General features: G+C 37.8%; 1 protein-coding gene across 1 annotated transcript in view; it reads right to left on the bottom strand.

Annotated features, from left to right (window-relative positions):
- Nucleotides 1-642: 642 nt before the first annotated feature.
- Nucleotides 643-22,281, bottom strand: part of LOC121275034 (alpha-2-macroglobulin-like) — a gene marked incomplete at its 5' end in the record, with an annotated part of 65,126 nt that continues 43,487 nt past the window's right edge. Inside the window, one exon of the mRNA XM_041182423.1 lies at nucleotides 643-837. Coding sequence (XP_041038357.1) covers nucleotides 643-837 — 195 coding nt within the window. The remainder of the gene's footprint in view (nucleotides 838-22,281) is intronic.

Raw genomic sequence — 22,281 nt, 5'->3', positions numbered from 1 at the left:
AATACCGTCTATAAACCCCCTCTCAATCCCCACTCACTCCCTAATACCCTCTATAACCCCCCCAGTCAATCCACACTCACTCCCTAATACCATCTATAAACCCCATCTCAATCCCCACTCAGTCCCTAATACCCTCTATAAACCCCCTCTCAAACCCCACTCACTCTCTAATACCCTCTATAACCTCCTCTCAATCACCACTAACTCCCTAATACCCTCTATAAAGCCCCTCTCAATCCCCACCCACTCCCTAATACCCTCGATAACCCCCCACAATCCCCACTCAGTCGCTAATACCCTCTATAAACCCCCCTCTCAATCCACACTCACTCCCTAATACTCTCTGTAAATCCCCTCTCAATCCCCACTCAGTCTCTAATACCCTCTATAAACCCCCTCTCCATCCACACTCACTCCGTAATACCCTCTATAAGTCCCCCTCTCAATCCCCACTCACTCCCTAATACACTCTATAAAACCCCCTCTCAATCACACTCACTCCCTAACACCCTTTATAAACCCCCTCTCCATCCACACTCAGTCTCTAATACCCTCTATAAACCCCCCACAATCCCCACTCAGTCTCTACCACCCTCTGTAAGCCAGCCTCTCAGTCCGCCCCCTCAGTTACAGAGGGTACCATCAATGTCCCCCTGATTCACGCCTGCAACTCACCATGAAGGAGATGGGTGTCGAGCCCCATGACGATGTGTCCAGGGTGAAACTCGCTATCCCTTGATCGTCTGTGATCATTTCCTTAGCTCCAGGGGTGAGAGAGTTAAAGAGGTAAATGGTAGCATTGGATAAAGGATCCCCTGTGGAATATTCCAATTGAACCTATGTAAGAAAAACGATTGGTTAATGAAATGGGCCAGAGGGAGGAGTGTTTAAACCTATATATATTAGACAGCGTGAGTGTAGGAGATTTTAAGTCTGTATATATGACACAGTGTGTGTGTAGGAGAGTTTAACCCTGTATGTATTACACAGTGTATGTGTAGGAGAGTTTAACCCTGTATATATTAGACAGTGTGTGTGTAGGAGAGTATAACCCTGTATATATTAGACAGTGTGTGTGTAGGAGAGTATAACACTGTATATATTAGACAGTGTGTGTGTAGGAGTTTAACCCTGTATAAATTACACAGTGCGTGTGTAGGAGAGTTTAACCCTGTATATATTACACAGTGTGTGTGTAGGAGAGTTTAACCCTGTATATATTACACAGTGTGTGTGTGTAGGAGAGTTTAACCCTGTATATATTAGACAGTGTGTGTGTAGGAGAGTTTAACCCTGTATATATTACACAGTGTGTGTGTAGGAGTGTTTAACCCTGTATATATTACCCAGTGAGTGTATAGGAGAGTTTAAACCTGTATATATTACACAGTGTGTGTGTAGGAGAGTTTAACCCTGTATATATTACACAGTGTGTGTGTAGGAGAGTTTAACCCTACATATATTACACAGTATGGGTGTAGGAGAGTTTAACCCTGTATATATTACACAGTGTGAGTATAGGAGGGTTCAACACTGTATAAATTACACAGTGTGTGTGTAGGAGAGTTTAACCCTGTATATATGACACACTGTGTGTGTAGGAGAGTTTAACCCTGTATATATTACACAGTGTGTGTGTAGGAGAGTTTAACCCTGTATATATTACGCAGTGTGCGTGTAGGAGAGTTCAACCCTGTATATATTACACATTGTGTGTGTAGGTGAGTTTAACCCTGTATATATTACAAATTGTGTGTGTAGGAGAGTTTAACCCTGTATATATTACATAATTTGCGTGTAGGAGAATTTAACCCTGTATATATTACACAGTGTGTGTGTAGGAGAGTTTAACCCTGTATATATTAAACAAAGTGTGTGTAGGAGAGTTTACCCCTGTATATATTACACGGTGTGTGCGTAGGAGAGTTTAACCCTCTATATATTACACAGTGCATGTGTAGGAGTGTTTAGCCCTGTATATATTACACAGTGTGTGTGTCTACGAGTGTTTAATCCTGTATATATTACACAATGTGTGTGTAGGAGCGTTTCAGCCTGTATATATTACCAAGTGTGTGTGTAGGAGCGTTTCAGCCTTTATATAACACACAGTGTGTGTGTAAGAGCGTTTCAGCCTGCATATATTACACATTGTGTGTGTAGGAGATTTCTACCTTGTACATATTACACAGTGTGTGTGTAAGAGAGTTTAAGCCTGTATATATGACACATTGTTTGTGTAGGAGAGTTTAACCCTGTATATATTATACAGTGTGTGTGTAGGAGCGTTTCAGCCTTTATATATCACACAGTGTGTGTGTAGGAGACTTTTACCCTGTACATATAACACAGTGTGTGTGTAGGAGAGTTTAAGTCTGTATATATGACACAGTGTGTGTGTAGGAGAGGTTAACCCTGTATATATTATACAGTGTGTGTGTAGGAGCGTTTCAGCCTGTATATATTACACAGTGTGTGTGTAGGAGATTTTAACCCTCTATATATTACACATTGTGTGTGCAGGAGAGTTTAACCCTGTATATATTGCACAGTGTGTGTGTAGGAGTGTTTAACCCTGTATATATTGCACAGTGTGTGTGTAGGAGAGTTTAACCCTGTATATATTACACAGTCTGTGTGTAGGAGAGTTTAACCCACTTTATATTACAAAGTGTGTGTGTAGGAGACTTTAACCCTGTATATATTACACAGTGTGTGTGTAGGAGAGTTTAACCCTCTATATATTAGACATTGTGTGTGTAGGAGAGTTTAACCCTGTATATATTACACAGTGTGTGTGTACGATAGTTTAACCCTGTATATATTACACAGTGTGTGTGTAGGAGAGTTTAACCCTGTTTATATTACAGAGTGTGAGTATAGGATAGTTTAACACTGTATATATTACACAGTGTGTGTATAGGAGAGTTTAACCCTGTATATATTAACCAGTGTGTGTGTAGGAGAGTGTAACCCTGTATATATTACACAGTGTGTGTGTAGGAGAGTTTAACCCTGTATATATTACGCAGTATGTGTGTAGGAGAGTTTAACCCTGTAAATATGAAACAGTGTGTGTGTTGGAGAGTTTAGCCCTGTATAAATTACACAGTGTGCGTGTAGGTGAGTTTAACCCTGTATATATTACACAGTGAGTGTATCGGAATGTTTAGGCCTTTATATATTACACATTGTGTGTGTTGGTGAGTTTAACCCTGTATATATGACACAGTGTGTGCGTCGGAACGTTTCAGCCTGTATATATTACCCAGTGTGTGTGTAGGAGCGTTTCAGCCTTTATATAACACACAGTGTGTGTGTAAGAGCGTTTCAGACTGTATGTATTACACAGTGTGTGTGTAGGAGATTTCTACCTTGTACATATTACACAGTGCGTGTGTAGGAGAGTTTAAGCTGTATATATGACACATTGTGCGTGTAGGAGAGTTTAACCCTGTATATATTATACAGTGTGTGTGTAGGAGCGTTTCAGCCTTTATATATCACACAGTGTGTGTGTGTTGGAGCGTTTCAGCCTGTATATATTACACAGTGTGTGTGTAGGAGACTTTTACCCTGTACATATTACACAGTGTGTGTGTAGGAGAGTTTAAGCCTGTATATATGACACAGTGTGTGAGTAGGAGAGTTTAACCCTGTATATATTATACAGTGTGTGTGTAGGAGCGTTACAGCCTGTATATATTACACAGTGTGTGTGTGTAGGAGAGTTTAACCCTGTATATATTACACAGTGTGTGTGTAGGAGAGTTTAACCCTGTATATATTACACAGTGGTGTGTAGGAGAGTTTAACCCTGTTTATATTACACAGTGTGTGTGTAGGAGAGTTTAACCCTCTATATATTACCCAAAGTGTGTGTAGGAGCGTTTCAGCCTTTATATAACAAACGGTGTGTGTGTAAGACCGTTTCAGCCTGCATATATTGCACAATTTGTGTGTAGGAGATTTCTACCTTGTACATATTACACAGTGTGTGTGTAGGAGAGTTTAAGCCTGTATATATGACACATTGTGTGTGTAGGAGAGTTTAACCCTGTATATATTATACAGTGTGTGTGTAGGAGCGTTTCAGCCTTTATATATCATACAGTGTGTGTGTTGGAGTGTTTCAGCCTGTATATATAACACAGTGTGTGTGCAGGAGACTTTTACCCTGTACATATTACACAGTGTGTGTGTAGGAGAGCTTGAGCCTGTATATATGACACAGTGTGTGTGTAGGAGAGTTTAACCCTGTATATATTATACAGTGTGTGTGTAGGAGCGTTTCAGCCTGTATTTATTACACAGTTGTGTGTGTAGGAGAATTTAACCCTCTATATATTACACATTGTGTGTAGGAGAGTTTAACCCTCTATATATTACACAGTGTGTGTGTAGGAGAGTTTAACGCTGTATATATTGCACAGTGTGTGTGTAGGAGTGTTAAACCTTGTATATAATAAGCAGTGTGTGTGCAGGAGAATTAAACCCTGTATATATCACACAGTGTGTGTGTAGGAGAGTTTAACCCTGTGTATATTACACAGTGTGTGTGTAGGAGATTTTAACCCTGTATATATTACACAGTGTGTGTGTAGGAGAGTTTAACACTCTATATATTAGACAGTTTGTGTGTAGGAGAGTTTAACCCTGTATATAATAAACAGTGTGTGTATAGGCGAGTTTAACCCTGTATATATTACACTCTGTGTGAGTAGGAGAGTTTAACCCTGTTTATATTACACAGTGTGTGTTTAGGAGAGTTTAACCCTCACTATAATAAACAGTGTGTGTATAGGAGAGTTCAACCTTGTATATATTAGACAGTGTGTGTGTAGGTGAGTTTAACCCTGTATATATTACACTTTGAGTGTATAGGAGAGTTTAACCCTGTATAAATTACACAGTGTGTGTGTAGGTGAGTTTAACCCTGTATATATGACACAGTGTGTGTGTGTAGGTGAGTTCAACCCTGTATATATTAAACAGTGTGTGTGTGGGAGAGTTTTACCCTGTATATATTACACAGTGTGTGTGTTCGAGAGTTTAGCCCTTTATATGTTACACAGTGTGTGTGTAGGTGAGTTTAACCCTGTATATATTACACAGTGAGTGTGTAGGAGAGTTTAACCCTGTATATAATAAACAGTGTGTGTATAGGCGAGTTTAACCCTGTATATATTACACACTGTGTGAGTAGGAGAGTTTAACCCTGTTTATATTACACAGTGTGTGTGTAGGAGAGTTTAACCCTAAATATAATAAACAGTGTGAGTATAGGAGAGTTTAACCCTGTATATATGAGACAGTGTGTGTGTAGGTGAGTTTAACCCTATATATATTACACAGTGAGTGTATAGGAGAGTTTAACCCTGTATAAATTACACAGTGTGTGTGTAAGTGAGTTTAACCCTGTATATATTACACAGTGTGTGTGTGTAGGTGAGTTTAACCCTGTATATATTAAACAGTGTGTGTGTGGGAGAGTTTTACCCTGTATATATTACACAGTGTGTGTGTAGGAGAGTTAAACCTTGTATATATTACACAGTGTGTGTGTAGGAGAGTTTAACCCTGTATATATTACACACTGTGTGTGTAGGAGAGTTTAACCCTGTATATATTACACAGTGTGTGTGTAGGAGAGTTTAACCCTGTATATATTGCACAGTGTGTGTGTAGGAGAGTTTAACCCTGTATATATTATACAGTGTGTGTGTAGGACGTTTAACCCTGTATATATTAAACAGTTTGTGTGTGTAGGAGAGTTTAACCCTGTATATATTACACAGCGCATGTGTAGGAGTCTTTAACCCTGTATATATTAGACAGTGTGCGTGTGTAAGAGTGTTTAATCCTGTATATATTACACAGTGTGTGTGTAGGAGCGTTTCAGCCTTTATATATCACAGAGTGTGTGGATAAGAGCGTTTCAGCCTGTATATATTACACAGTGTGTGTGTAGGAGATTTCTACCCTGTACATATGACACATTGTGTGTAGGATAGTTTAACCCTGTATATATTACACAGTGTCTGTGTAGGAGCGTTTCAGCCTGTATAAATTACAGAGTGTATGTGTGTAGGAGAGTTAAACCCTCTCTATATTAAACATTGTGTGTGTAGGAGTGTTTCAGCCTGTATATATTACACAGTGCGTATGTCGGAGAGTTTAACCCTGTATATATTAGACAGTGTGTGTGTAGGAGAGTTAGACCCTGTATATATTACACAGTGTGTTTGTAGGAGAGTTGAACCCTGTATATATCACACAGTGTGTGTGTAGGAGACTTTAACCCTGTATATATTAGACAGTGTGTGTGTAGGAGATTTTAACCCTGTATATATTACCCAGTGAGTGTATAGGAGAGTTCAACCCTGTATATATTTCACAGTGTGTGTGTAGGAAGGTTTAACCCTGTATATATTACACAGTGTGTGTGTAGGAGAGTTTTACGCCTGTATATATTACACATTGTGTGTGTAGGAGAGTTTAACCCTGTAAATATTACACATTGTGATTATAGGAGGGTTTAACCCTGTAAATATTACACAGTGTGTGTATAGGAGAGTTTAACCCTGTATATATTACACAGTGTGTGTGTAGGAGAGTTTAACCCTGTATAAATAACACAGTGTGTGTGTAGGAGAGTTTAACCCTCTATATATTACGCAGTGTGTGTGTAGGAGATTTTAACCCTGTATATATGACACAATGTGTGTGTTGGAGAGTTTAGCCCTTTATATATTACACAGTGTTTGTGTAGGTGAGTTTAACCCTATATATATTACACAGTGAGTGTATCGGAGAGTTTAAACCTGTATATATTACACACTGTGTGTTTAGGTGAGTTTAACCCTGTATATATTACACAGTTTGTGCGTAGGAGCTTTTCAGCCTGTATATATTACCCAGTGTGTGTGTAGGAGCGTTTCAGCCTTTATATAACAAACGGTGTGTGTGTAAGACCGTTTCAGCCTGCATATATTGCACAATTTGTGTGTAGGAGATTTCTACCTTTTACATATTACACAGTGTGTGTGTAGGAGAGTTTAAGCCTGTATATATGACACATTGTGTGTGTAGGAGAGTTTAACCTGTATATATTATACAGTGTGTGTGTAGGAGCGTTTCAGCCTTTATATATCATACAGTGTGTGTGTTGGAGCGTTTCAGCCTGTATATATAACACAGTGTGTGTGCAGGAGACTTTTACCCTGTACATATTACACAGTGTGTGTGTAGGAGAGCTTGAGCCTGTATATATGACACAGTGTGTGTGTAGGAGAGTTTAACCCTGTATATATTATACAGTGTGTATGTAGGAGAGTTTCAGCCTGTATTTATTACACAGTTGTGTGTGTAGGAGAGTTTAACCCTCTATATATTACACATTGTGTGTAGGAGAGTTTAACCCTCTATATATTACACAGTGTGTGTGTAGGAGAGTTTAACGCTGTATATATTGCACAGTGTGTGTGTAGGAGTGTTAAACCTTGTATATAATAAGCAGTGTGTGTGACGGAGAATTAAACCCTGTATATATCACACAGTGTGTGTGTAGGAGAGTTTAACCCTGTGTATATTACACAGTGTGTGTGTAGGAGATTTTTGTATATATTAACAAATGTAGGAGAGTTTAACCCTGTATATTTTTACAGTGTGTGGTGTAGGAGAGTTTAACACTCTTATATATTACACAGTGTGTGTGTAGGAGAGTTTAACCCTGTATATATTACACAGTGTGGTGTGTGAGGCCCCCCACAGTGTGGTGTGTACGAGAGTTTAACCCTGTATATATTACACAGTGTGTGTTGGAAGAGTTTAACCCTGTATATATTACACCAGTGTGTGTGTAGGAGAGTTTAACCTGTATATATTACACAGTGTGTGTGTAGGAGAGTTTAACCCTGTATATTTCATTGTTTAATTTAGTTTAACCATGTACATATTACCAAGTGTGATGGGAGAGTTTTGTATTTATGAGTGTGTGGGTGAGTGTAACCATTTTATAGTACCTGTAGTTTATAAACTGTATATATTACACAGTGTGTGTGTAGGAGAGTTTAACCCTGTATATATTACACAGTTTGTGTGCAGGAGAGTTTAACACTGTAAATATTAAACATTGTGTGTGTAGGAGAGTTTAACCATGTACATATTACACAGTGTGATTATCGGAGAGGTTAACCCTGTATATATTACACAGTGTGTGTATAGGAGAGTTTAACCCTGTATATATTACACAGTGTGTGTGTAGGAGAGTTTAACCCTGTATATATTACGCAGTGTGTGTGTAGGAGAGTTTAACCCTGTATTTATGACACAGTGTGTGTGTTGGAGAGTTTAGCCCTTTATATATTACACAGTGTGTGTGTGTAGGTGGGTTTAACCCTGTATATATTACACAGTGAGTGAATAGGAGAGTTTAACCCTGTATATATTACACAGTGTGTGTGTAGGTGAGTTTAACCCTGTATATATTACACAGTGAGTGTGTAGGAGAGTTTAACCCTGTATATAATAAACAGTGTGTGTATAGGCGAGTTTAACCCTGTATATATTACACACTGTGTGAGTAGGAGAGTTTAACCCTGTTTATATTACACAGTGTGTGTTTAGGAGAGTTTAACCCTAACTATAATAAACAGTATGTGTATAGGAGAGTTCAACCTTGTATATATTAGACAGTGTGTGTGTAGGTGAGTTTAACCCTGTATATATTACACTTTGAGTGTATAGGAGAGTTTAACCCTGTATAAATTACACAGTGTGTGTGTAGGTGAGTTTAACCCTGTATATATTACACAGTGTGTGTGTGTAGGTGAGTTTAACCCTGTATATATTAAACAGTGTGTGTGTGGGAGAGTTTTACCCTGTATATATTACAGTGTGTGTGTAGGAGAGTTAAAACATGTATATATTACACACTGTGTGTGTAGGAGAGTTTAACCCTGTATATATTACACAGTGTGTGTGTAGGAGAGTTTAACCCTGTATATATTACACACTGTGTGTGTAGGAGAGTTTAACCCTGTATATATTACACACTGTGTGTGTAGGAGAGTTTAACCTTGTATATATTGCATAGTGTGTGTGTAGGAGAGTTTAACCCTCTATATATTATACAGTGTGTGTGTAGAGTTTTCTGTATATATTAACAGTGTGTGTGTAGGAGAGTTTAACCCTGTATATATTCACAGTGTGTGTGTAGGAGAGTTTAACCCTGTATTATTACACAGTGTGTGTGTAGGAGTTGTTTCCCTGTATATATTACACAGTGTGTGTGTAGGAGAGTTTAACCTGTATATATTACACAGTGTGTGTAGGAGAGTTTAACCCTGTATATATTACACAGTGTGTGTGTAGGAGAGTTTCTACCCTGTAATATTCACATTGTGTGTGTAGGAGAGTTTAACCCTGTATATATTTACAGTGTTGTGTAGGAGAGTTTCACCCTGTATATATTACACAGTGTGTGTGTAGGAGAGTTAAACCCGTCTATATTACACAGTGTGTGTGTAGGAGAGTTTAACCCTGTATATATTACACAGTGTGTGTGTAGGAGAGTTTAACCCTGTATATATTACACAGTGTGTGTGTAGGAGAGTTTTACCCTGTATATATTACACAGTGTGTGTGTAGGAGTTTTTAACCCTGTATATATTACACAGTGTGTGTGTAGGAGAGTTTAACCCTGTATATATTACACAGTGTGTGTGTAGGAGAGTTTAACCCTGTATATATTACACAGTGTGTGTGTAGGAGAGTTTAACCCTGTATATATTACACAGTGTGTGTGTAGGAGAGTTTAACCCTGTATATATTACACAGTGTAGTGTGTAGGAGAGTTAACCCTGTATATATTACACAGTGTGTGTGTAGGAGAGTTTAACCCTGTATATATTACACAGTGTGTGTGTAGGAGAGTTTAACCCTGTATATATTACACAGTGTGTGTGTAGGAGAGTTTAACCCTGTATATATTACACAGTGTGTGTGTAGGAGAGTTTAACCCTGTATATATTACACAGTGTGTGTGTAGGAGAGTTTAACCCTGTATATATTACACAGTGTGTGTGTAGGAGAGTTTAACCCTGTATATATTACACAGTGTGTGTGTAGGAGAGTTTAACCCTGTATATATTACACATTGTGTGTGTAGGAGAGTTTAACCCTGTATATATTACACAGTGTGTGTGTAGGAGAGTTTAACCCTGTATATATTACACAGTGTGTGTGTAGGAGAGATTAACCCTGTATATATTACACAGTGTGTGTGTAGGAGACTTTAACCCTGTATATATTAGACAGTGTGTGTGTAGGAGAGTTTAACCCTGTATATATTACACAGTGTGTGTATAGGAGAGTTCAACCCTGTATATATTACACAGTGTGTGTGTAGGAGAGTTTAACCCTGTATAAATTACACAGTGTGTGTGTAGGAGAGTTTAACCCTGTATATAATACACAGTGTGTGTGTAGGAGAGTTAAACCCTGTATATATTACACAGTGTGTGTGTAGGAGAGTTTAACCCTGTATATATTACACAGTGTGTGTTTGTAGGAGAGTTTAACCCTGTATATATTACACAGTGTGTGTATAGGAGAGTTTTACCCTGTACTATATTACACAGTGTGTGTGTAGGAGAGTTTAACCTGTATATATTACACAGTGTCGTGTGTAGGAGAGTTTAAGCCTGTATATATTACACAGTGTTGTTTGTAGGAGAGTTTAACCCTTTCTATATTACACAGTGTGTGTGTAGGAGAGTTTAGCCCTTTATATATTACACAGTGTCTGTGTAGGAGAGTTTAACCCTGTATATATTAGACACTGTGTGTGTAGGAGTGCTTAACCCTGTATATATTACACAGTGTGTGTGTAGGAGAGTTTAACCCTGTATATAATTACACCAGTGTGTGTGTAGGAGAGTTTAACCCCTAGTAATATTACAGTGTGTGTGTAGGAGAGTTTAACCCTGTATATATTAAACATTTTGTGTGTGTAGGAGAGTTTAACCCTGTATATATGACACAGTGTGTGTGTTGGAGAATTTAGACCTTTATATATTACACAGTGTGTGTGTAGGTGAGTTTAACCCTGTATATATTACACAGTGAGTGTATAGGAGAGTTTAACCCTGTATATAATAAACAGTGTGTGTATAGGCGAGTTTAACCCTGTATATATTACACTCTGTGTGAGTAGGAGAGTTTAACCCTGTTTATATTACACAGTGTGTGTTTAGGAGAGTTTAACCCTAACTATAATAAACAGTATGTGTATAGGAGAGTTCAACCTTGTATATATTAGACAGTGTGTGTGTAGGTGAGTTTAACCCTGTATATATTACACTTTGAGTGTATAGGAGAGTTTAACCCTGTATAAATTACACAGTGTGTGTGTAGGTGAGTTTAACCCTGTATATATTACACAGTGTGTGTGTGTAGGTGCGTTTAACCCTGTATATATTAAACAGTGTGTGTTGTGGGAGAGTTTTACCCTGTATATATTACAGTGTGTGTGTAGGAGAGTTAAAACATGTATATATTACACACTGTGTGTGTAGGAGAGTTTAACCCTGTATATATTACACAGTGTGTGTGTAGGAGAGTTTAACCCTGTATATATTACACACTGTGTGTGTAGGAGAGTTTAACCCTGTATATATTGCATAGTGTGTGTGTAGGAGAGTTTAACCTTGTATTATTCACAGTGTGTGTGTGTAGGAGAGTTTAACCTGTATATATTATACAGTGTGTGTGTAGGACGTTTAACCCTGTATATATTAAACAGTTTGTGTGTGTAGGAGTTTTACCTGTATATATTACACAGTGTGTGTGTAGGAGAGTTTAACCCTGTATATATTACACAGTGTGCGTGTGTAGGAGTGTTTCACCTGTATATATTACACAGTGTGTGTGTAGGAGAGTTTCACCCTTTATATATCACACAGTGTGTGTGTAAGAGCGTTTAACCTGTATATATTACACAGTGTGTGTGTAGGAGAGTTTAACCCTGTATATATGACACAGTGTGTGTGTAGGAGAGTTTAACCCTGTATTATTATACAGTGTGTTTTGGGGAGCGTTTAACCCTGTATATATTACACAGTGTGTGTGTAGGAGAGTTTTACCCTGTATATATTACACAGTGTGTTTGTAGGAGTGTTTAACCCTGTATATATTACACAGTGTGTGTGTAGGAGAGTTAAACCCTGTATATATCACACAGTGTGTGTGTAGGAGAGTTAGACCCTGTATATATTACACAGTGCGTGTGTGTAGGAGAGTTTAACCCTGTATATATTACACAGTGTGTGTGTAGGAGAGTTTAACACTGTATATAATACACAGTGTGTGTGTAGGAGAGTTTAACCCTGTATATATTACACAGTGTGTGTGTAGGAGTGTTTAACCCTGTATATATTACACAGTGTGTGTGTAGGAGAGTTTAACCCTGTATATATTACACAGTGTGTGTGTAGGAGCGTTTCAGCCTGTATATATTACACAGTGTGTGTGTAGGAGAGTTTAACCCTGTATATATTAGACAGTGTGTGTGTAGACGCGTTTAACCCTGTATATATTACACAGTGTGTGTGTAGGAGAGTTTAAAACTGTATAAATTACACAGTGTGTTTGTGGGAGAGTTTAACACAGTATATATTAAACATTCTGTGTGTAGGAGAGTTTAACCCAGTATATATTACACAGTGTGATTATAGGGGAGTTTAACCCTGTATATATTACACAGTGTGTGTATAGGAGCGTATAACCCTGTATATATTACACAGTGTGTCTGTAGGAGAGTTTAACCCTCTGTATATATTACGCAGTGTGTGTGAAGGAGAGTTTAACCCTGTATATATGACACAGTGTGTGCGTTGGAGAGTTTAGCCCTTTATATATTACACAGTGTGTGTGTAGGTGAGTTTAACCCTGTATATATTACACAGTGAGTGTATAGGAGAGTTTAACCCTCTATATATTACACAGTGTGTGTGTAGGTGAGTTTAACCCTGTATATATTACACAGGGTGTGTGTAGGAGAGTTTAACCCTGTATATAATAAACAGTGTGTCTATAGGCGAGTTTAACCCTGTATATGTTACACACTGTGTGTGTAGGAGAGTTTAACCCTGTTTAAATTACACAGTGTGTGTGTAGCAGAGTTTGACCCTAAATATAATAAACAGTGTGTGTATAGGAGAGTTTAACCCTGTATATATTAGACAGTGTGTGTGTAGTTGAGTTTAACCCTGTATATATTACCCAGTGAGTGTATAGGAGAGCTCAACCCTGTATATATTTCACAGTGTGTGTGTAGGAGAGTTTAACACTGTACAAATTACACAGTGTGTGTGTATGAGAGTTTAACACAGTATATATTAAACATTGTGTGTGTAGGAGAGTTTAACCCTGTATATATTACACAGTGTGATTATAGGAGAGTTTAACCCTGTATATATTACACAGTGTGTGTATAGGAGAGTTTAACCCTGTATATATTACACAGTGTGTGAGAAGGAGATTTCTACCCTGTACATATGACACATTGTGTGTGTAGGAGAGTTTAACCCTGTATATATTACACCGTGTGTGTATAGGCGAGTTTAACCCTGTATATATTACACACTGTGTGTGTAGGAGAGTTTAACCTGTTTATATTACACAGTGTGTGTGTAGGAGAGTTTAACCCTAAATATAATAAACATTGTGTGTATAGGAGAGTTTAACCCTGTATATATTAGACAGTGTGTGTGTAGGTGAGTTTAACCCTGTATATATTACACAGTGAGTGTATAGGAGAGTTTAACCCGGTATAAATTACACAGTGCGTGTGTAGGTGAGTTTAACCCTGTATATATTACACAGTGTGTGTGTGTAGGTGAGTTTAAACCTGTATATACTAAACAGTGTGTGTGTGGGAGACTTTTGCTCTGTATATTATACAGTGTGTGTGTAGGAGAGTTTAACCCTGTATATATTACACACTGGGTGTGTAGGAGAGTTTAACCCTGTATTTATTACACAGTGCGTGTGTAGGAGAGTTTAACCCTGTATATATTACACATTGTGTGTGTAGGAGAGTTTAACCCTGTATATATTACACACTGTGTGTGTAGGAGAGTTTAACCCTGTATATTTTGCGCAGTGTGAGTGTAGGACGTTTAACCCTGTATATATTAAACAGTTTGTCTGTGTAGGAGAGTTTAACCCTGTATATATTACACAGTGCATGTGTAGGACTGTTTAACCCTGTATATATTACACAGTGTGCGTGTGTATGAGTGTTTAATCCTGTATATATTACACAGTGTGTGTGTAGTAGCGTTTCAGCCTTTATATATCACACAGTGTGGGAATAAGAGCGTTTCAGCCTGTATATATTACACAGTGTGTGTGTAGGAGATTTCTACCCTGTACATATGACACATTGTGTGTGTAGGAGAGTGTAACCCTGTATATATTATACAGTGTGTGTGTAGGAGCGTTTCAGCCTGTATATATTACACAGTGTATGTGTGTAGGAGAGTTAAACCCTCTCTATATTACACATTGTGTGTGTAGGAGAGTTTAACCCTGTATATATTACACAGTGTGTATGTAGGAGAGTTTAACCCTGTATATATTAGACAGTGTGTGTGTAGGAGAGTTTAACCCTGTATATATTACACAGTGTGTTTGTAGGAGTGTTTAACCCTGTATATATTACACAGTGTGTGTGTAGGAGAGTTAAACCCTGTATATATCACACAGTGTGTGTGGAGGAGTGTTAAACCCTGTATATATTACACAGTGTGTATGTAGGAGAGTTAAACCCTGTATATATCACACAGTGTGTGTGTAAGACAGTTAAACCCTGTATATAATACACAGTGCCTGTTTGTAAGAGAGTTTAACCCTGTATAAGTTACACAGTGTGTGTGTAGGAGAGTTTAACCCTGTATACATTACACAGTGTGTGTGTATTAGTGCTTAACCCTGTATATATTACACAGTGTGTGTGTAGGAGAGTTTAACCCTGTATATATTACACAGTGTGTTTGTAGGAGTGTTTAACCCTGTATATGTTACACAGTGTGTGTGTAGGAGAGTTAAACCCTGTATATATTACAGTGTGTATGTAGGAGAGTTAAACCCTGTATATATCACACAGTGTGTGTGTAAGAGAGTTAGACCATGTATATATTACACAGTGCGTGTTTGTAGGAGATTTTAACCTTGTATATATTACACAGTGTGATTATCGGAGAGTTTAACCCTGTATATATTACACAGTGTGTGTATAGGAGAGTTTAACCCTGTATATATTACGCAGTGTGTGTGTAGGAGAGTTTAACCCTGTATATATGACACAGTGTGTGTGTTGGAGAGTTTAGCCCTTTATATATTACACAGTGTGTGTGTAGGTGAGTTTAACCCTGTATATATTATACAGGGTGTGTGTAGGAGAGTTTAACCCTGTATATAATAAAGTGTGTCTATAGGCGAGTTTAACCCTGTATATATTGCACACTGTGTGTGTAGGAGAGTTTAACCCTGTTTAAATTACACAGTGTGTGTGTAGGAGAGTTTAACCCTAAATATAATAAACAGTGTGTGTATATGAGAGTTTAACCCTGTATATATTAGACAGTGTGTGTGTAGGTGAGTTTAACCCTGTATATATTACCCAGTGAGTGTATAGGAGAGTTCAACCCTGTATATATTTCACAGTGTGTGTGTAGGTGAGTTTAACACTGTACAAATTACACAGTGTGTGTGTAGGAGAGTTTAACACAGTATATATTAAACATTGTGTGTGTAGGAGAGTTTAACCCTGTATATATTACACAGTGTGATTATAGGAGATTTTAACCCTATATATATTACACAGTGTGTGTATAGGAGAGTTTAACCCTGTATATATTACACAGTGTGTGAGTAGGAGATTTCTACCCTGTACATATGACACATTGTGTGTGTAGGAGAGTTTAACCCTGTATATATTATACAGTGTGTGTGTAGGAGCGTTTCAGCCTGTATATATTACACAGTGTATGTGTGTAGGAGAGTTAAACCCTCTCTATATTACACATTGTGTGTGTAGGAGAGTTTAACCCTGTATATATTACACAGTGTGTATGTAGGAGAGTATAACCCTGTATATATTAGACAGTGTGTGGGTAGGAGAGTTTAACCCTGTATATGTTACACAGTGTGTTTGTAGGAGTGTTTAACCCTGTATATATTACACAGTTTGTGTGTAGGAGAGTTCAACCCTGTATATATCACACAGTGTGTGTGTAGGAGAGTTAAATCCTGTATATATTACACAGTGTGTATGTAGGAGAGTTAAACCCTGTATATATCACACAGTGTGTGTGTAAGAGAGTTAGACCCTGTATATATTACAAAGTGCGTGTTTGTAGGAGAGTTTAACCCTGTATATATTACACAGTGTGTGTGTAGGAGAGTTTAACCCTGTATATATTACACAGTGTGTGTGTATTAGTGCTTAACCCTGTATATATTAGACAGTGTGTGTGTAGGAGAGTTTAACCCTGTATATATTACACAGTGTGTTTGTAGGAGTGTTTAACCCTGTATATATAACAAAGTGTGTGTGTAGGAGAGTTAAACCCTGTATATATCACACAGTGTGTGTGTAGGAGAGTTAAACCCTCTATATATTACACAGTGTGTATGTAGGAGAGTTAAACCCTGTATATATCACACAGTGTGTGTGTAAGAGAGTTAGACCGTGTATATATTACACAGTGCGTGTTTGTAGGAGATTTTAACCCTGTATATATTACACAGTGTGATTATCGGAGAGTTTAACCCTGTATATATTACACAGTGTGTCTATAGGAGAGTTTAAACCTGTATATATTACGCAGTGTGTGTGTAGGAGAGTTTAACCCTGTATATATGACACAGTGTGTGCGTTGGAGAGTTTAGCCCTTTATATATTACACAGTGTGTGTGTAGGTTAGTTTAACCCTGTATATATTACACAGGGTGTGTGTAGGAGAGTTTAACCCTGTATATAATAAACAGTGTGTCTATAGGCGAGTTTAACCCTGTATATATTACACACTGTGTGTGTAGTAGAGTTTAACCCTGTTTATATTACACAGTGTGTGTGTAGGAGAGTTTAACCCTAAATATAATAAACAGTGTGTGTATAAGAGAGTTTACCCCTGTATATATTAGACAGTGTGTGTGTAGGTGAGTTTAACCCTGTATATATTACACAGTGAGTGTACAGGAGATTTTAACCCTGTATAAATTACACAGTGTGTGTGTAGGTGAGTTTAACCCTGTATATATTACACAGTGTGTGTGTGTAGGTGAGTTTAACCCTGTATATATTAAACAGTGTGTGTGTGGGAGAGTTTAACCCTGTATATATTACACAGTGTGTGTGTAGGAGAGATAAACCTTGTATATATTACACACTGTGTGTGTAGGAGAGTTTAACCCTGTATATATTACACAGTGTGTGTGTAGGAGAGTTTAACCCTATATATATTACACACTGTGTGTGTAGGAGAGTTTAACCCTGTATGTATTACACACTGTGTGTGTAGGAGAGTTTAACCCTGTATATATTGCACAGTGTGTGTGTAGGAGAGTTTAACCCTGTATATATTATACAGTGTGTGTGTAGGACGTTTAACCCTGTATATATTAAACAGTTTGTGTGTGTAGGAGAGTTTAACCCTGTATATATTACACAGCGCATGTGTAGGAGTGTTTAACCCTGTATATATTACACAGTGCGCGTGTGTAGGAGTGTTTAATCCTGTATATATTACACAGTGTGTGTGTAGGAGCGTTTCAGCCTTTATATATCACCCAGTGTGTGAATAAGAGCGTTTCAGCCTGTATATATTACAGAGTGTGTGTGTAGTAGATTTCTACCCTGTACATATGACACATTGTGTGTGTAGGAGAGTTTAACCCTGTATATATTATACAGAGTCTGTGTAGGAGCGTTTCAGCCTGTATATATTACACAGTGTATGTGTGTAGGAGAGTTAAACCCTCTCTATATTATACATTGTGTGTGTAGGAGAGTTTAACACTGTATATATTACACAGTGCCTATGTCGGAGAGTATAACCCTGTATATATTAGACAGTGTGTGTGTAGGAGAGTTTTACCCTGTATATATTACACAGTGTGTGTGTAGGAGAGTTTAACCCTCTGTATATTACGCAGTGTGCGTGTAGGAGAGTTTAACCCTGTATATATTACGCAGTGTGTGTGTAGGAGAGTTTAACCCTGTATATATGACACAGTGTGTGTGTTGGAGAGTTTAACCCTGTATATATTATACAGTGTGTGTGTAGGAGAGTTTCAGCCTGTATATATTACACAGTGTATGAGTGTAGGAGAGTTAAACCCTCTCTATATTACACATTGTGTGTGTAGGAGAGTTTAACCCTGTATATATTACACAGTGTGTATGTAGGAGAGTTTAACCCTGTATATATTAGACAGTGTGTTTGTAGGAGAGTTTAACCCTGTATATGTTACACAGTGTGTTTGTAGGAGTGTTTAACCCTGTATATATTACACAGTTTGTGTGTAGGAGAGCTAAACCCTGTATATATCACACAGTGTGTGTGTAGGAGAGTTAAACCCTGTATATATTACACAGTGTGTATGTAGGAGAGTTAAACCCTGTATGTATCACACAGTGTGTGTGTAAGAGAGTTAGACCCTGTATATATTACACAGTGCGTGTTTGTAGGAGAGTTTAACCCTGTATATATTGCACAGTGTGTGTGTAGGAGAGTTTAACCCTGGATATATTACACAGTGTGTGTGTATTAGTGCTTAACCCTGTATATATTAGACAGTGTGTGTGTAGGAGAGTTTAACCCTGTATATATTACACAGTGTGTGTGTAGGAGAGTTAAACCCTGTATATATCACACAGTGTGTGTGTAGGAGAGTTAAACCCTCTATATATTACACAGTGTGTATGTAGGAGAGTTAAACCCTGTATATATCACACAGTGTGTGTGTAAGAGAGTTAGACCCTGTATATATTACACAGTGCGTGTTTGTAGGAGATTTTAACCCTGTATATATTACACAGTGTGATTATCGGAGAGTTTAACCCTGTATATATTACACAGTGTGTCTATAGGAGAGTTTAAACCTGTATATATTACGCAGTGTGTGTGTAGGAGAGTTTAAACCCTGTATATATGACACAGTGTGTGCGTTGGAGAGTTTAGCCCTTTATATATTACACAGTGTGTGTGTAGGTGAGTTTAACCCTGTATATATTACACAGGGTGTGTGTAGGAGAGTTTAACCCTGTATATAATAAACAGTGTGTCTATAGGCGAGTTTAACCCTGTATATATTACACACTGTGTGTGTAGGAGAGTTTAACCCTGTTTATATTACACAGTGTGTGTGTAGGAGAGTTTAACCCTAAATATAATAAACAGTGTGTGTATAGGAGAGTTTAACCCTGTATATATTAGACAGTGTGTGTGTAGGTGAGTTTAACCCTGTATATATTACACAGTGATTGTATAGGAGATTTTAACCCTGTATAAATTACACAGTGTGTGTGTAGGTGAGTTTAGCCCTGTATATATTACACAGTGTGTGTGTGTAGGTGAGTTTAACCCTGTATATATTAAACAGTGTGTGTGTGGGAGAGTTTTAACCTGTATATATTACACAGTGTGTGTGTAGGAGAGATAAACCTTGTATATATTACACACTGTGTGTGTAGGAGAGTGTAACCCTGTATATATTACACACTCTGTGTGTAGGAGAGTTTAACCCTGTATATATTGCAAAGTGTGTGTGTAGGTGAGTTTAACCCTGTATATATTATACAGTGTGTGTGTAGGACGTTTAACCCTGTATATATTAAACAGTTTGTTTGTGTAGGAGAGTTTAACCCTGTATATATTACACAGCGCATGTGTAGGAGTGTTTAACCCTGTATATATTACACAGTGCGCGTGTGTAGGAGTGTATAATCCTGTATATATTACACAGTGTGTGTGTAGGAGCGTTTCAGCCTTTATATATCACACAGTGTGTGAATAAGAGCGTTCCAGCCTGTATATATTACACAGTGTGTGTGTAGGAGATTTCTACCCTGTACATATGACACATTGTGTGTTTAGGAGAGTTTAACCCTGTATATATTATACAGAGTCTGTGTAGGAGCGGTTCAGCCTGTATATATTACACAGTGTATGTGTGTAGGAGAGTTAAACCCTCTCTATATTATACATTATGTGTGTAGGAGAGTTTAACCCTGTATATATGACACAGTGCCTATGTCGGAGAGTATAACCCTGTACATATGACACATTGTGTGTGTAGGAGAGTTTAACCCTGTATATATTATACAGTGTGTGTGTAGGAGCGTTTCAGCCTGTATATATTACACAGTGTATGTGTGTAGGAGAGTTAAACCCTCTCTATATTACACATTGTGTGTGTAGGAGAGTTTAACCCTGTATATATTACACAGTGTGTATGTAGGAGAGTTTAACCCTGTATATATTAGACAGTGTGTGTGTAGGAGAGTTTAACCCTGTATATGTTACACAGTGTGTTTGTAGGAGTGTTTAACCCTCTATATATTACACAGTTTGTGTGTAGGAGAGTTCAACCCTGTATATATCACACAGTGTGTGTGTAGGAGAGTTAAATCCTGTATATATTACACAGTGTGTATGTAGGAGAGTTAAACCCTGTATATATCACACAGTGTGTGTGTAAGAGAGTTAGACCCTGTATATATTACACAGTGCGTGTTTGTAGGAGAGTTTAACCCTGTATATATTACACAGTGTGTGTGTATTAGTGCTTAACCCTGTATATATTAGACAGTGTGTGTGTAGGAGAGTTTAACCCTGTATATATTACACAGTGTGTTTGTAGGAGTGTTTAACCCTGTATATATAACAAAGTGTGTGTGTAGGAGAGTTAAACCCTGTATATATCACACAGTGTGTGTGTAGGAGAGTTAAACCCTCTATATATTACACAGTGTGTATGTAGGAGAGTTAAACCCTGTATATATCACACAGTGTGTGTGTAAGAGAGTTAGACCGTGTATATATTACACAGTGCGTGTTTGTAGGAGATTTTAACCCTGTATATATTACACAGTGTGATTATCGGAGAGTTTAACCCTGTATATATTACACAGTGTGTCTATAGGAGAGTTTAAACCTGTATATATTACGCAGTGTGTGTGTAGGAGAGTTTAACCCTGTATATATGACACAGTGTGTGCGTTGGAGAGTTTAGCCCTTTATATATTACACAGTGTGTGTGTAGGTGAGTTTAACCCTGTATATATTACACAGGGTGTGTGTAGGAGCGTTTCAGCCTTTATATATCACACAGTGTGTGAATAAGAGCGTTCCAGCCTGTATATATTACACAGTGTGTGTGTAGGAGATTTCTACCCTGTACATATGACACATTGTGTGTTTAGGAGAGTTTAACCCTGTATATATTATACAGAGTCTGTGTAGGAGCGGTTCAGCCTGTATATATTACACAGTGTATGTGTGTAGGAGAGTTAAACCCTCTCTATATTATACATTATGTGTGTAGGAGAGTTTAACCCTGTATATATGACACAGTGCCTATGTCGGAGAGTATAACCCTGTACATATGACACATTGTGTGTGTAGGAGAGTTTAACCCTGTATATATTATACAGTGTTTGTGTAGGAGCGTTTCAGCCTGTATATATTACACAGTGTATGTGTGTAGGAGAGTTAAACCCTCTCTATATTACACATTGTGTGTGTAGGAGAGTTTAACCCTGTATATATTACACAGTGTGTATGTAGGAGAGTTTAACACTGTATATATTAGACAGTGTGTGTGTAGGAGAGTTTAACCCTGTATATGTTACACAGTGTGTTTGTAGGAGTGTTTAACCCTCTATATATTACACAGTTTGTGTGTAGGAGAGTTCAACCCTGTATATATCACACAGTGTGTGTGTAGGAGAGTTAAATCCTGTATATATTACACAGTGTGTATGTAGGAGAGTTAAACCCTGTATATACCACACAGTGTGTGTGTAAGAGAGTTAGACCCTGTATATATTACACAGTGCGTGTTTGTAGGAGAGTTTAACCCTGTATATATTACACAGTGTGTGTGTATTAGTGCTTAACCCTGTATATATTAGACAGTGTGTGTGTAGGAGAGTTTAATCCTGTATATATTACACAGTGTGTTTGTAGGAGTGTTTAACCCTGTATA

This window comes from Carcharodon carcharias (genome assembly GCF_017639515.1).
Source record: "Carcharodon carcharias isolate sCarCar2 chromosome 40 unlocalized genomic scaffold, sCarCar2.pri SUPER_40_unloc_3, whole genome shotgun sequence".
In the NCBI taxonomy this organism is placed as follows: domain Eukaryota; kingdom Metazoa; phylum Chordata; class Chondrichthyes; order Lamniformes; family Lamnidae; genus Carcharodon; species Carcharodon carcharias.
The sequence above is the reverse complement of the archived record's forward strand: the minus strand, read 5'-3'. Positions and strand labels throughout refer to the sequence as shown.